This window comes from Ailuropoda melanoleuca, chromosome 2 (assembly GCF_002007445.2).
Source record: "Ailuropoda melanoleuca isolate Jingjing chromosome 2, ASM200744v2, whole genome shotgun sequence".
Classification (NCBI taxonomy): domain Eukaryota; kingdom Metazoa; phylum Chordata; class Mammalia; order Carnivora; family Ursidae; genus Ailuropoda; species Ailuropoda melanoleuca.
The window spans coordinates 62,132,006-62,146,882 of NC_048219.1; the positions used below are offsets into that span (position 1 = coordinate 62,132,006).

Genomic DNA, 14,877 nt, shown 5'->3' on the forward strand with positions numbered 1-14,877 from the left:
AAACAAACCGACCATATAGGATAATTTTGTGGAGCTTCTGAACGAAGCAGAACTATTGAGCTTTCTTCCTTCGGAGGAAATGTTTTAAAACACCAAAAGATTTTAAAATTATATCCCGTCCAGCTATTTTCTTCAGGCCAAAATGCTCAAAATTCGATAGCTCACCAATCCACTTACTTCCCCGCTCAATTAAAGGCTCTGCCCGTTCGGCCTTACCTCTTCCCTTCCTCGTCATAAATATAGCTTTATGTGAAAAGCGCTGGAATACATGCTGGTATTTCTCAGCTAAAGTTCATGAGCGGTTATATGAGCCACTCCCTGGATTAGAAAGCGATGGGGTCTTTTCGACTCTGCACATACCCTTTGCAACAGATTCGGGAAGTCCTAACTCTTGCTGATCTTACGAAGTTACTTCCCCTCTCCTCACACCCCCAGTTTTTCTTGCCCAAAGCAACATGAGGGAGCGTGACTCGCCAAGGAAAGGTCCTGTGAACCTGTTCTTTGCTAGAAAAAAAAAAGCGCTGACATCCCAGGAAGACGTAATGGGGAAAAGCTCGCAGATTGACTTGGACTCGGCTCGCAAGAAAACATCTATTAAGATGAACGGCTGACACCCCCGCAACGCAAAGAGAGCGAGGAAAAAATAACCGGACGGATCGGTTTCTCCCGCGAGATGGTTCGCTCCCTGGGCAATGGGGGCAGGGTACCCGCCGGCCGAAGTAAACAGAGCTACTACGCCTGCGCACACCATTCCTGGGTCACGTGTGGCGCGGGCCTCCCAGATTGCCCAGGAGAGCGGTCCTGCCGCTGTAAGGGATCGGGTGCAAACAGGAGAGGCGTCAACCCTTCCCTGAGGGGCGGATTCGGGTAGGAGCGGAGCGTTGGGTCGGAAACGCCCCCTTCTCCCACAGCCGGAGTTTGAGATCCTGTACTGGGCGTGCGGGGTGCCGCCGTGTCTTTGTGGGACATGGCCGGCTGTGGGGACGGTGGCTCGGTGCCCGTGGTACTTCTGGGGTCCCCTGGAATTTGCAGTAAGGGGTTGCAAAGGAAGGGACCCTGTGAGCGTCGCCGGCTGAAGGCGGTGGTATCGGAGCAGCTCAGCCAGGATCTGCTCAGGTAGGAGGAGGCGGGAACTCTGGCTGCTTCAGTTCTTAAGGCAACGACCTCTGCCCCAGAAGCTGTGGCTTCTCGGCCACTTCATCCCTCCCCTCCTCGTTCTCCTCGCCTCAGGCTTTTGTGGGACGTGCACCAGTCTCCTCACTACAGAGCGGTTCCCTTGCCCTAAAAAACCAGTCCCGAGCACCTCGGAGAGCAAGTACCGGATTAAAAAAGGAAACCAAAATTAGTATCATAGTTATGTGCAACACCAGTTTATGACAGTATAAGACGAATAGGCTTAGTTCTTGAAAGACACATAGCTAAGGTCGGGATGGATCCAGGTTTCATGGCCCTGAAGCGTACACTTTTTAAAAAATAAGCTTAGTTTGAGAAAAATAAAATTAGGTATAAAAATGAATATTTAGATTAAGGAAAAATAGAACAAATTAGTGGAGTCTTGGAGGTCTCTTTCTTCTGAACCTTCTTGAAACAATTTACCAGAAATGCTTACATAGAAATATTTCTTGATTGCAAACTGATTTCCCCTCTCCACCTAGAACACTCTACAGCTCCCAGCAACTCCCAGCTCCCATGAGGACGCAAGCAAATGGAGGGTTGTTCTGAAGCTTTACTGAGACTGTGGTGAATTCAGTTAATGACATCTCAGTTTATAAAGAAAATGAAGCTTAGAAATATTCCCTAGCCAATTGCCATTTCCACCAAAACTGATTTCATGAGGTTTAGTGTGCATCAGAGTGACCTGGAGGGCTTGTTAAAAAATTTCCCAGGTCCCAGACCATAGTACTCGTTCAGTTGGTCAGGAAGGGAGCTTTTGCATTTCTAACAAGGTCCCAGGTGATGGTGATGCTGATGCTGGCTGCCTTGGTTACACTTTAAGAACTACTGAACTAGAGTAAACATAATTACCACTAATAACCAACAGTTGTGCAGCATTCTACATTTTTAAAAAGTGCTTTCTATCCCCTACACTTAGGCTCCAGCAGCTATAAACTGTGCTTTCTATAAAGTAAAAAATTTCCCTTTAATTTGGGCTTATCTGCCAGAGATGATGCTTTGTCTCCACCAGTGGGGAATTAATGTAAAAGATGGAAAAATAAAACTGAAGTTGGTCTGTTTCTAGGGTGAACCTGTAAGGATGAGGCGCTCTTTCTTTTCAGTGGCTTTATTCTCCTGGCTGTATTGTAAGCCTTAAGATATCAGGAATTTAAGGAAGAGAACCTGATTTATATAAAGAAAATGAAATTAAGGTATAGTAGGTGAACAATTTATCCTCATCTGAGCAGTAATTAAGGATAGGATCCTGAACTCCTAAGTTCCTATTACAAGGAAAAAAAGAAAAAAAAGATGTAGCAGTTCTTTTTTTTTTTTTAAAGAAAACTTCATATGCGCACCCAGCACCCTAATTGCTGTGTCAAATTAATCTTTTTCAAACACAGCAATGTAATGGATTTATTCTGCAAATATTAATGAAGTATCTAGCACCCCCCCCCCATGTACCTAGATTTGTACTAGGTCCTGAAGAATCAAAGATTAATAAGACATAGCTTTGGGGTTGTGCTTACACTCTGGTAAGAAATAATAGTCAAATAGAAGTTATGGGGACTGGGATGATTTTGGGGAAGGCTTTTTAGGGTGACGTTTGAGTGATCTCTTAAGGATTGATTCAAAATTGATTAGGTAAATATTAGGAAGGGAAAAGTTGGGATATCTAAACAAAGGGAATGGCTTTTACAAAGGCACAGAGATTTGAAAGAGTTTGATTTATTTTGGGAAAGCAAGTTGTATTAGATTCTTAAACAGCAAGGAACAGAGACACCTCTGCGTGACCTGAGATAATCAGGTATATGGAGAAGTGAGTAAAATAGGAAACTGTTTCAGTGGTCAAAAAGCCAGATCTGCTGTAGAATTGGAAAGTTGCTTGGGGTATGACAGCAATTATACAGTAAGACCTCATTGAGAAGTGGACCATTATTCATGACAATTGTAATAAAAATAACCTAAACTTATTGCTATTCTATCAGCTAGATGCTGGGTAGACTGCTCTGTGAGCTAAGTCTTGGTATTATTCCCATTTAACAGGTAAGGAAATTGAACATTAGGTATGAAGTGGTAGAGTCTGAATAAAAACCTTGACATTCTGACTCCAGAAACATTAAAATGACTTGCCCAGGGTCACACAACCAGAACATGAGCCCAGTCTGTTTTCTCTGCCGTAGTTATACAAACTTATCTTCCAGTAATTTTATTTCCTTCATCTTTGCTTCTGTCCTTACCCATTTCTTTTTCTTACTCTATCTTAGATTTGCTTTGACACTCTCTTACAGTGTCATCAGTCAGTTTCTCTTTATTATAGAACATCTCCGCTAGAGTTTACTTGTTTACCACATTGGCTGATGGCTAACCTTGGCTCATTCCACTGTTCGTTCAGATGTGGTTAAGAGCATCAGGGTCATGTGCTACAAAGACGAGCCATATATGCATGCTAAATGAATTGGTAGCTTTTTGGGAGGAGATTATGGATATGGCCTGCAACCAAAGTGAGAGCAGATGAGGGTGAATGGGTAAACTAAGACTAGATCATGGAGACCTTTTTTCTTCTTTCTTCAGTGAAGAGTTTGGAATGTATTGTGGAGGCAGTGGAGAACCATTGGTGTTTTTTAAATAGAAGTTTAACATATTTAGATCTTGCATTGAGGGAAGAGAAATTAGAAACGAGGAAACTAGCAAGGAGATTTTTCAATAGTCAAGGGATACATAATGGCAGTGGCAATGGAAAAAGTGAAAGGGATTCACATGTGCAGTTGATTGGCTCAGTGACCAATTACATGTGGAGGTACAGGGGAAGGGAAACACAGGAGATGGTGCCAAGTCTTAGGGCATTTGAAAGGGAGGAGCATGGTGAATGTTGAAGCCATATGCCGGAGACAATTGGAAATGTATCTGGAGTTGAGAATGAAGTTTAGAATAGCAGATATACAGTAAAGGTTGGTGGTATAATCAGCACCCAGTTGTCCAAGCCAAAAAAGGGGTTATTCCCTTCCATTCACCTTCTACATCCAGTCACTAATCCCTGCCAATCTTATTACCAAATTATTTCCATTCCCTAGTCTCTATCACCATTGATCTCTTCTGGCTCAAGCCTTTACATCATTCGTCTGTGTTGTGCAGTAATTTTCTCATCTTCATTTTCATTTCCCCCTAATTCCTCATCTACACAACTAATAGGTGATATTTTGAAAAATGAATTTATCCATGTTTCAAATCATTTGGTGATTCGCCTTCAACTGTAAGATGGAGTTAAACTCTTTGCCTCTTATTTGTCTTTATCCCAGCAGCTTCATCTGTCGCTTCTTAGCTCCCCAGTACTCTCTGCTGACCAGTTTGTAGCTCCATACTCACACATACCTTAGCAAGGAATGTGGAACCAGGAACTAACTCTCTATGACTTTGCCTTGCTTCCCTGAGCAACTCTTATTTGATCTTTGAAATCTCATTTGGTTTTCTTGTCCTCTGTAAGGTTTTTTATGCCTGTCTCTGAAAAAATTTTACTTATTTGTGTTATTGAATATATCACAGTCTAATTTTCAGGCCCGTCTTCGCTACTATTCAGTAAAATCCTTGAGTGTACATATGTTTTAGTCATCTATCTGTACTCAGTGCTTGGTACATAGTACCTGCTTAATACATTTTTAATGATAATCAGCAGTCCAAAATGCACCAGATAGCTTAATGCAGTAGTTAGCAGAGAAATGAGATAGAAAGAAGCTGGACCTAGACATGGTTGAGCCTTTGCTTCAACTTGTCTTTCCTCTATACTTTACTGTTAGATGAACCAGTAAACCCCCTTTAATATTTAAGCCAGTCTGAGTCAGATAATTCTGTTACTTGTAGCACACAAGATATACTTGTAACTCTTGTAAGTAGTTTTATAAAATAAAAAGCACTATATTTTCATATTGACAATTTTTTAAACACATTAAATTTTTTTATTTAACAAATACTCATGAGCATGTATTAACAAGGCAGATTCCCCAGTGATGGTTATATGGCTACCAGCTGCATTGCTTCCTTATTCACTTGGGGGAGTGGAGGATGGAGAAAAGGTGGGTGGGAGGAAAGAAAAAATTGAGTATTTATGCAATTTGAATTTTTATTAATGTTTGAGAGACCAGTACATTTTTGCATAATTTTAAAAATCACTTATGAAAATAATTTATTGATTAAAATATTGACTAAAATGCTTCTGCTTGCTTATTGTTTCCAAGGTTCTGAAAGTTTTGTGCTCTGAAACATTTGTTTTGTTTAGGGTAAAATACAACAAAATTCAACAAGCAGATATTGACCTCTGTATACTGAATATACAGTTTTTACCTTTGGGAATTTATTGTCTAGTAGGGAGAAAGACTCAAAAAAATAATGATGCGATGACAGAAGCGCGGTGTAGAGGTATGCACCGAGTGCATTGGGATCAGAGGAGGGAGCCATTAACTTGGTCTTGGGGGAGTGAGAGTGTCAGTGGCAACATCCTAAGCTTTCACTGTAATGGATATCTTTATCCATTAGTTGTACTCCCTGTAGTGTACTGGTGTGACTGCCAGTTATATCCTGTGATACGGAAGTCCTCTGAGAATATGTACCTTGCCGAGGATAATGATACAGTGATATGAAGTATTATTTAGTATTTAGAGCGTAGAAATATATAGTTCCCACAGGGACAAAAGATTATGACAGTTTGTATTACGATGCTGATTTCCGTTCTTCATCACTTTACATGTAATCAGTGGGCTTTACCATAACCATGTGCATTAGTAAAGGGATTCGAATGGGTTACCCCATGAGCCCATCATTTTAATAACAGATTAGAGCATGGTTTGTTCTATTTGTGTGAGGAAAAAACTGGAAAAGGGCTTAAAATGTCACATTCTTGATGGCCAAGCCTGCATTTCAGACTTGGTATTTAACAATAGTCAGAACAAAGTGTACCAGTTTCTAATCTGTATTGTCTATTGTTATGCTCAGCTTGCTTGTGTTGTTGACATTTTACTTTTTTTGCTTCTTTTAGTAAGATTTTTAAAAATTTATTCTTTTTGACAGTCAATGACCATATTTGTGTTCTTTTTCTGAAATCTAAAGCAGGTGCATTTTAAAGGAAAATCAACATAAATAGCAGAAGATAAATTTTATTATTACCAGAAGGAATGAAAAGATACTTTTTGAAAAAATAGTCTTACTCTTTTTAGTGTAATTATCTTTGTTTTCACTATAAATTTTAGAAAATTAGATTCTAAGCGAGTATTAAACAGTGTTCTTTGGAATGAACTGAGAACAAACTCATTTTCATGTTAACCTATTTTAATTTTGTTACTTACCTCTGTATTTTTAATGCGTGCTATTTTGAAAAATTATTTTATAAAAATGGGTATATTATATATTTCTGAGTATCACTAATTAAACTATGGTTCCTTTTTATTCATTACAGGCTCCTAAGGGAAGAAATACATACAGATATTACTTTCTCTGTAGGTAGTACTTTGTTCAAAGCACACAAAGCAGTCCTTTTAGCAAGGGTGCCTGACTTCTATTTTCATACTATTGGACAGACATCTGATAATTTAACAAATCATGAGTCTATTGCTGTGGAGAACTTTGAAGCTTCAGAATTTAGAACATTTTTACAGTAAGTGCTTTCTTTATCTTTTTTGTCTTATATTTACATCTAATAGATAACTGTTTATCTTTTCAACACATATGTGTGTATGTTTTTATTTCCTGTGTTTTCATTTCTGTTTTATAAACTAAAAAAATCCATTCATTTAAATTTCAAATTATCTTAGTAATAGTATTAGTAGAGGCGAATTATGAGTCTCAGAGTATTAGGAACTTAGTATTGGGAAAGACTAAGTACTATTTGAGATTGAGCCTGGAAGAGGAGAAATGGTATGTTCTCTAGTAATTTGAATTAATTACTCTATGCCAAGGTTTTTTGACAGTTGCACTATTGACATTTTGGGTTGGATAATTCTTTTTTGTGGGGTCTGTGCTGTGTTGTGCATTTTAGGATGTTTAGCAGCAAACCTGTCCTCTAGCCCCTAGATGCCAGTAGCATTCTTCCTGAGACCCCCCCCCCCAAGTTGTGACAATCAAAATGTCTGCCAGATGTTGCCAGATGTCCTCTTGGGGGTAGAATTAGCCCCTGTTGAGAACCATTGCTATATACTGACTTCCTTATTGTTGGTATGCAAAACTTTAAATAAATTATGTTTGTAAAAATATGAGATCATAACTTTTTATTCTTATGGCTTGCATGTAGTCAAAAGTTTTGAAAATAGAACATCCATTGAACTCGTGAATTCACGAATTTTGATCACCTAAGTAATGGGAGAAATTAGTTTAAATTAATCCCCATTCTAATTTAATACAGTTTCATTTTAATACTTGACTATTATCTGCACATACATGTAAGGATTTGACACTCATTTTTGCTAAATGTATCCAGAAGGGAAGTATTTTCTAATGTAGTTTCTCGAAATTACATCTCTTTTAGACGTATGACATTTAAATGACATGGACTCTAAGGCTAGAATGCCTGAGTTCAGATTCCCTGCTCTGCCATTCACAGCTGTGTGCCTCAAACTTAACCCTTCTGTGCCCGGAATTTCATCAGGTGTAAAATGCCTGACACCTAATAAGCATCATAAAAATTCACTAAGTTTTTTATGTTTGTAAATCTTGAAGTGTTTGTTTGTATTTCATTTCAGTTTTTTAAATCCTGCCCTATCCTAATTTCTTCCCTTTTTCCAATATATGGAAGTCGGTATTGTTCTAAATGATATTTTAGTGGTTTTCTGTCATACCACCCATCACATACACTTACTCAGCAGGTGATTGTTATGCCCTGTTATGGGCAAGACCCTGTGTAAAGGGCTAGGTATGTACTGGTTAGTGGCTCTTGATTTGAGTGCTTTATGATGACAAGTAAATGTGGAATTAAGTTTTTAAAGCCAATACTGGCTTTTTCAAAGTTGGATTTTTATGTTTTTATATTTTGGATCCTAAGTGTTTTTTGATGCAGTCTTTTAGGTGTTTGCTCACATACATTTTATCTGTAATCCAAATCATGCTGACTTTAGTGTAGAAAATTATTTTTGGGTAATTAAATTTTAAGTATATTTGTGTGATTTGGTTTATTTTTCTTTTTTTTGATGCTCTGACATGCTTGAATGATCTGACTTCTTTATTATTTGAGAGTTTCTTATATGAAACTCCTATATGCATTTTTTGGAAAATTGTCTAACCTTGACTTGCCCTGTGTGTAAAAATAGTACGACATAATTTAAACAGATACTTTAAGTGCAATTTAAAAAATCATTATCATTTCCCAGTACAGATCATAGGCTCATCATTGAGTTCTGAGTATCAATTTTAAAATGTATACTTTTTTTTCCTAGTTGGTAGTATAGTGGCATTGTTCTAAGGACAGGCCTACCACTTCTAACTGTATAAACATTGACTAATGACTTACTGTTAGTTTCCTCATCTGAGAAATGGACATAATAATAATACCTATATCACAGTGTTATTGTATGGGTTAAATAAGATGCTTATAAAGCACTTAGCACAGTGGTTTGGCATACAGTAAGCACTGAAAATATTTTAATAAGTGTTATTTATATAGTAGGCCTGTCGTAGACTCTATGAAATGATATATTTCTTGAGTGTATGTTTATTTTTATTTTCTTCTTTTTAAAAAATATTTTTAAGTAATCTCTACACCCAATGTGGGGCTCATACTAACAATGCTGAGATGAAGAATTGCGTGCTCTACTGACTGAGCCAGCCAGGCGCCCCTTGAGCGTATGTTTAGATAAAATGCATAGGATATGTCAAATTTTTATATATCAGAGAAAGGAAGGAACTATATCAATGTTTTCCTTTATTTATTGTCATTAAAAGTAATAGGAAAAAAAGATTAAGATGGTAGAGTGGAGGAGGCACTGGACTTGGCAACAAGGCAGAGCTCTGCCTTCGGGCTGTGCATTATCTTGTTTTATGATTTCTTTGAGCCTCAGTTTTCTCATATTTAGAACAGGGAGGTTGGAGTAGATGGCTTTGTGCTTCATAGCACTTCACAGGCCTCTGTTTTAAGCACTTAATCACATTTTGTTTTTTATTAGGTTAGTCATGTATGTCTGTGGTTATGTAAGCTCCTTGAAATTAGATTATCTCATTGATGTGAACACCCTCAGTGGTATCTCGTGTAGTGTCTTGCACGAGAAAGTGATTGTGATGTACCCCCTCTTTTTTTAGCAGGGTACGTTGAAATTTCATCTGTATTAATATAAAGTATAAGGAGAGGATTATAATGTAAAATATAGAGATTAATTTTTTCAACGAAACTTCTGAAAAAATAATTTTTTAAATTTTACTTATGAAATTCGGTTATTAGTGGCTTTATTGCACGTCATTTCTCTTTAGATAACCAATAAAATTTTTGAAATATTGTTATATTGCTACTTATTGTACAGTCCTTTGGTATTATGTACTTGAGTTAGAGTGGGAAATAGTCTGTGAAAAATTGTTTTATATACAGCAGCATCATCTATGATTCAAATGATTGGCAATGGAAAATAGTTCTTGCTTCGTGACCTCGTAATTAAAATTCAAAAATTCAACTTAGTATCATAAAAATCTTTGATTTTCCAAGAAGACTTACCCCATTGTTGTTGTCAGAGTGTGTATGTGTGTGTGTGTGTGTGTGTGAAGAAAGAAAAGAGGAAAGACCTTTTTTTCTTTTCACTCTTTAATTCTTGATTCCATAGTCTCTTTTTTTTTTTTTTTTTAAAGAGGAATGACCTTTGAATTTGCAACTTAACGTCAATAACTGAGGGATGCTAAGATAACTTGTCAGTTAGGTATAAACACATAGAACAGCACAGAACAAAAGATTCTGTTTCGCCTGCAGTTTTTTCAGGTAGTGGTTATTTTCTCTCACATTTCTTATACTAGCAGGGCTGGAAGTGGGTGGTATAGGTGTCTTGCTGTGTTCACTATATTTAACTATATTTTCTTATTTTCTGTATTATTGATGCTCTGGCATCTGGGGCCTCACTGACTGGGCAGAGATTATTCCTCCTAGGTTTAGGTAATTCCTGTGCGTAAGCCAGGTAATCCTAAATCCATTCCAACACTCACCTCCTCAGTCTGGTTCTTATACTCCACAAGGCAGTATTCCTCTGCCCTAATCTTCCCAGGGTCAAGTACCAGGCAACTGAAGACCATTCTCATAGCCCAGAGCATCACCCACCCCACCCCACCCCTAGCCCCAATTATTAAAACTATTATTAAAGTGTAGATTGCTTTGGGTATTATAGGCATTTTAAAAAGCTTTATTTATTTATTTATTTTAGAGAGAGAGAGAGAACATGAGCAGGGACAGGGGCAAAGAGGGAGGGAGAGGAAGAGGGAAAGAATTCCAGACAGACTCTGTGCTGAGTATGGACTCCAATTCTGGGCTCGATCTCCCGATCCTGAGATCATGACCTGAGCCAAAACGAAGAGTTGGATGGTTAACTGATTGAGCCACCCAGGCGCACCTGGTAGTGAAGACATTTTAACAATATTTGTTCTTCCAATCCAGGAGCATGGAATATATTTCCATTTCATTGTGTCATCTTTAGTTTCTTTCATCAATGTTTTACAGTTCTCAGAGTACAGGTCTTTCATCTCCTGGGTTGCTTTATTCCTAGGTATCTTATTATTTTTGGAGCAATTGTAAATGGGATTGTTTTCTTAATTTCTCTTTGTGCTGTTTCTTTATTAGTGTATAGAAATGAAATGGATTTCTGTACATTGATGTTGAATCCTGCAACTTTACTGAATTGATGTATCAGTTCTAGTAGTTTTTTGGTGGAGTCTTTAGAATTTTCTGTATATAGTACCACGTCATCTGCAAATAGTGAAAGTTTTACTTCTTTACCAATTTGGAAGTCTTTTATTTCTTCTTCCTGTCTGATTACTGTGGCTGAGACTTCGACACTATGTTGAATAAAAGTGGTGAAAGTAGATATCCTTGCCTTGTTCCTGATCTTAGGGTAAAGGCTCTCAGTTTTCCCCCGTTGAGGATGATATTAGCTCTGGGTTTTTCATATATGGCCTTTACTATGTTGAGGTGTGTTCCCTCTAAATCTACTTTATTGAGGGTTTTTGTTGTGAATGGATATTGTACTTTGTCAAATGCTTTTTTCTGCATCTGTTGAGATGATCATATGGTTTTTATCCCTTCTCTTGTTGATGGGATGTATCACAATTGAGTTGTGGATATTGAACCACCCTTGCATCCTGGGAATAAATCCCAGTTGATCATGGTAAATGATTTTTTAATACATTGTTGGATTTGATTTGCTAATACTTTGTTAAGGATTTTTGCATCTATATTTATCAGACATATTGACCTGTAATTTTCTTTTTTTTTCGGTGTCTTTATCTGGTATTGGTATCAGGGTAATGCTGGCCTCATGGAATGAATTTGGAAGCTGGCCTTCCTTTTTATTTTTTGGAATAGTTTGAGAAGAATAGGTATTAACTCAAATTCTTTAAGTGTTTGTTGGAATTCACCTGTGAAGCTGTCTGGTCCTGGACTTTTGTTTGTTGGGAGTTTTTTGATTACTGATTTAATTTCATTGCTGGTAATTGGCCTGTCCAAATTTTCTATTTTACCTGATCCAGTTTTGGGTGGTTATGTATTTCTAGGAATTTATGCATTTCTTCTAGTTTGTCCAATTTGTTGGCATATGATTTTTCATAATATTTTCTTATAATCCTTTGTGTTTCTGTGGTATTGGTTATTATTTCTCCTCTTTCATTTTTGATGTTGTTTATTTGCATCCTCTCTCTCTTTTTTATGAGTTTAGATTAAAGTTTATCAATTTTGTTGACCTTTTCAAAGAAGCAGCTCCTGGTTTCATTGATCTGTTCTTTTGTTTTTTTAGCTTCTATTTCACTTATTTCTGCTCTAATCTTTATTATTTCTTTCCTTCTGGCTTTGTGTTTTGTTTTTTTTCCAGCCCCGTTTGGTGTAACATTAGGTTGTTTATTTGAGATTTTTATTGCTTCTTGAGGTAGGCCTAAATTGTTTCAATGTTGCCTCTTAGGACCTTTTTTGCTGCATCCCAAAAATTTTGGACTGTTGTTGTTTTCATTTTCATTTGTCTCCAAGTATTTTTTCCCCCTCTTTGATTTCTTGGTTAACCCATTCATTGTTTAGTAGTATGTTATTTAACCTCCATGTATGTGTGTTCTTTCCAGATTTTTTTCTTATGGTTGATTGTTAGTTTCATCGCATTGTGACTGGAAAAGACGTATGGCATGACTGATCTTCTTGAATTTGTTGAGATTTGTTTGGTGGCCTAACATGTGACCTATACTGGAGAGTGCAGTGTTTGCACTTGAAAAGAATGTGCATTCTACTGTTTTAGGATGGAATGTTCTGAATATATCTGTTATATCCATCTGATTCAATGTTTCCTTGTTGATTGTGTTTGGATGGTCCACCCATTGTTGTAAGTGGGGTATTCAAATCCCTTATTATTATTGTATTACTATTGATTATTTCCTTTATGTTTATTATTAACTGTGTTATATATTTGTGTGCTTCCATGTTGGGTGCGTAAATATGTACAAATTGTTTTATCTTGTTGGATTGTTCCTTTTATGATTATATAGTGTCCTTCTCTATCTCTTGTTACAGTCTTTATTTTAAAGTCTATTTTGTCCAATATAAGTATTATTCCCCTGGCTTTCTTTTCACTTCCATTTTCATGATGATTGTTTTTCCATCCCTTCACTTTCAATCTGCATGTATCTTTAGAATGAAATGAGTCTTTCGTAGGCAGCATATAGATTGCTGCTTTTTTATCTGTTCAGTCACCCTGTGTCTTCTGATTGGAGCATTTAGTACATTTGCATTCAAAGTAACTATTGAAAGGTATGGACTTATTGCCATTTAGTTATTTCTTATGGTTGTTTTTGTAGTTCTTCTCTGTTCCTTTTTTACTCTCTACTCTCACAGGCTTTCTTTAGTGATACACTTGGATTCCTTTCACTTTTGTGGTTATCATTAGGTTTATATATAACATCTTACACATATAGCAGTCTGTATTAAGTTGATCGTTCCTTAAGTTTGAACCCATTCTTAACTCCTCTCCCCCTACCCCTGCCACATTTTAGGTATATGGTGTCATACTTTATATCCTATTTTGTGAATCCCTTGACTGATTTTAGTAGATAAACTTAATTTTACTACTTTTGTACTTCTGGCTTTTTTTTTTTAAAAACAACTATTTGTGGTCTTTTCTTTCCACTGAAGGAGTCCCCTTTAAAATTTCTTATAGAGCTGGTTTAGTGGTGATGAATACATTTAACTTTTGTTTGCCTGGGAACTCTTTATCTCTTCTTCAGTTGTCAATGATAGCCTTGCTGGATAGAGTATTCTTGGCTGCAGATTTTTTCCTTTCAGCACATTGAACATATCATGACATTTTCTTCTTGGTTTGCAGAGTTTCTGCCAGGCTTATGGCATTGTCTTGGATGGGCTTCAGCCAAGGACATATTCGATGGGGCAGGTCTGCAGGAGAATGTGGAATGGGCTGTGAGGAGCCAGTAGGTCTGTGTCAGTCAGTTGTGGGTCGGGGTCTGCAGCCCCTGGGGAAAAGTCCTGCCTAGTTGTGATGAAGAAGGCATTTCTGCAGGGGAATGGGGATGTGGAGCATGCTTTAGCATGTAGGTGGAGAGTGTACATGCTCTGCCTGCTCCTGCAGGTGCTTGTGTATCTAGGCTTTGGTGTGGGGGAGGGAAATGGTGCTTAGCAGCTGTTTTGTTTTTGAAGAAGTTCCCTAAAATCCCTGCCCCGCAAGGGATCACTCTGAGATTAATAAATAAAGCCCTTTCCCATATACCCTAGGCATTCAAACTGCTGCTTCTATGCTGTATTTCTTCTAGTTCTTTGTTGTGCTCTCTCTTTAAAGGAGGGGACTCCTGGCTTTCCCAGAGCGCTGCCTGATTTTTGAAGTTCCAGGTGTTAAGTCCCACTGATTGTTAAGTCCATATGGTTTTCAAAGCCAGATGTTATGGGGATTCATCTTTCCCACGTGGGTCCATGGCTGGTGTCTGATCCTCTTCACACCCATGGCATCCCTCCCTCCCACAGACAGTCCCGAGGGCCGTTGGTTCATGACAGCATCTCCGCCCCTCCTGCCCTTTGTGATGTGGCCTCTTCTCTACGTTTAGCTGTGGAGAGTCTGTTCTGCCAATCTTCTCTTCGTTTCCTAGGTTATTTACACAGATGTGGGTGTTATCTAGTTGTATCCATGGGAGAGATGTGCTTAAGATCCTCCTACTCCACCGTCTTCCCCAGAAGTCAGTCCTCATTTCTCACAGAAATTCTTGTCAATTTCTCTTGTAATGTCATTCATGGTAATTAAAATTGCAACATAGGTAGTGTTTCCAAAACTGTGGCCTCTTGGTTCCTTTAATTCTTGTCTTCCAGTAATCTTGTTCTCCATGCTACCTCACTGCCATGTCAAATCCTAAATCATGTCATTACCGATAACTACAGCCCTCCATAATCTTGATTTCAAACATCTCAACCTCAAACTTCTACCTCCTGTCTCTCTACCTTACTCCTTTAAAACTCCCAAATCTAATAATTTATTGACTCCCGTCAGAACCTGCAACGACTCTTACCACAGTTTTATTGTCTCT

General features: G+C 37.7%; 1 protein-coding gene across 4 annotated transcripts in view; it reads left to right on the plus strand.

Annotated features, from left to right (window-relative positions):
- Positions 1–456: 456 nt before the first annotated feature.
- Positions 457–14,877, plus strand: part of BTBD8 (BTB domain containing 8) — a 65,269-nt gene continuing 50,848 nt past the window's right edge. For 2 of the 4 annotated variants that reach the window (XM_034653896.1, XM_034653894.1), the window contains exons 1-2: positions 457–867; positions 6,599–6,796. In XM_034653896.1, the coding sequence (XP_034509787.1) occupies positions 674–867; positions 6,599–6,796 (392 nt within the window). In that variant the 5' untranslated portion in view covers positions 457–673. Of the gene's footprint in view, positions 1,117–6,598; positions 6,797–14,877 lie in introns of all 4 variants that reach the window. The other 2 variants (XM_034653895.1, XM_034653897.1) reach the window with 2 other exon arrangements.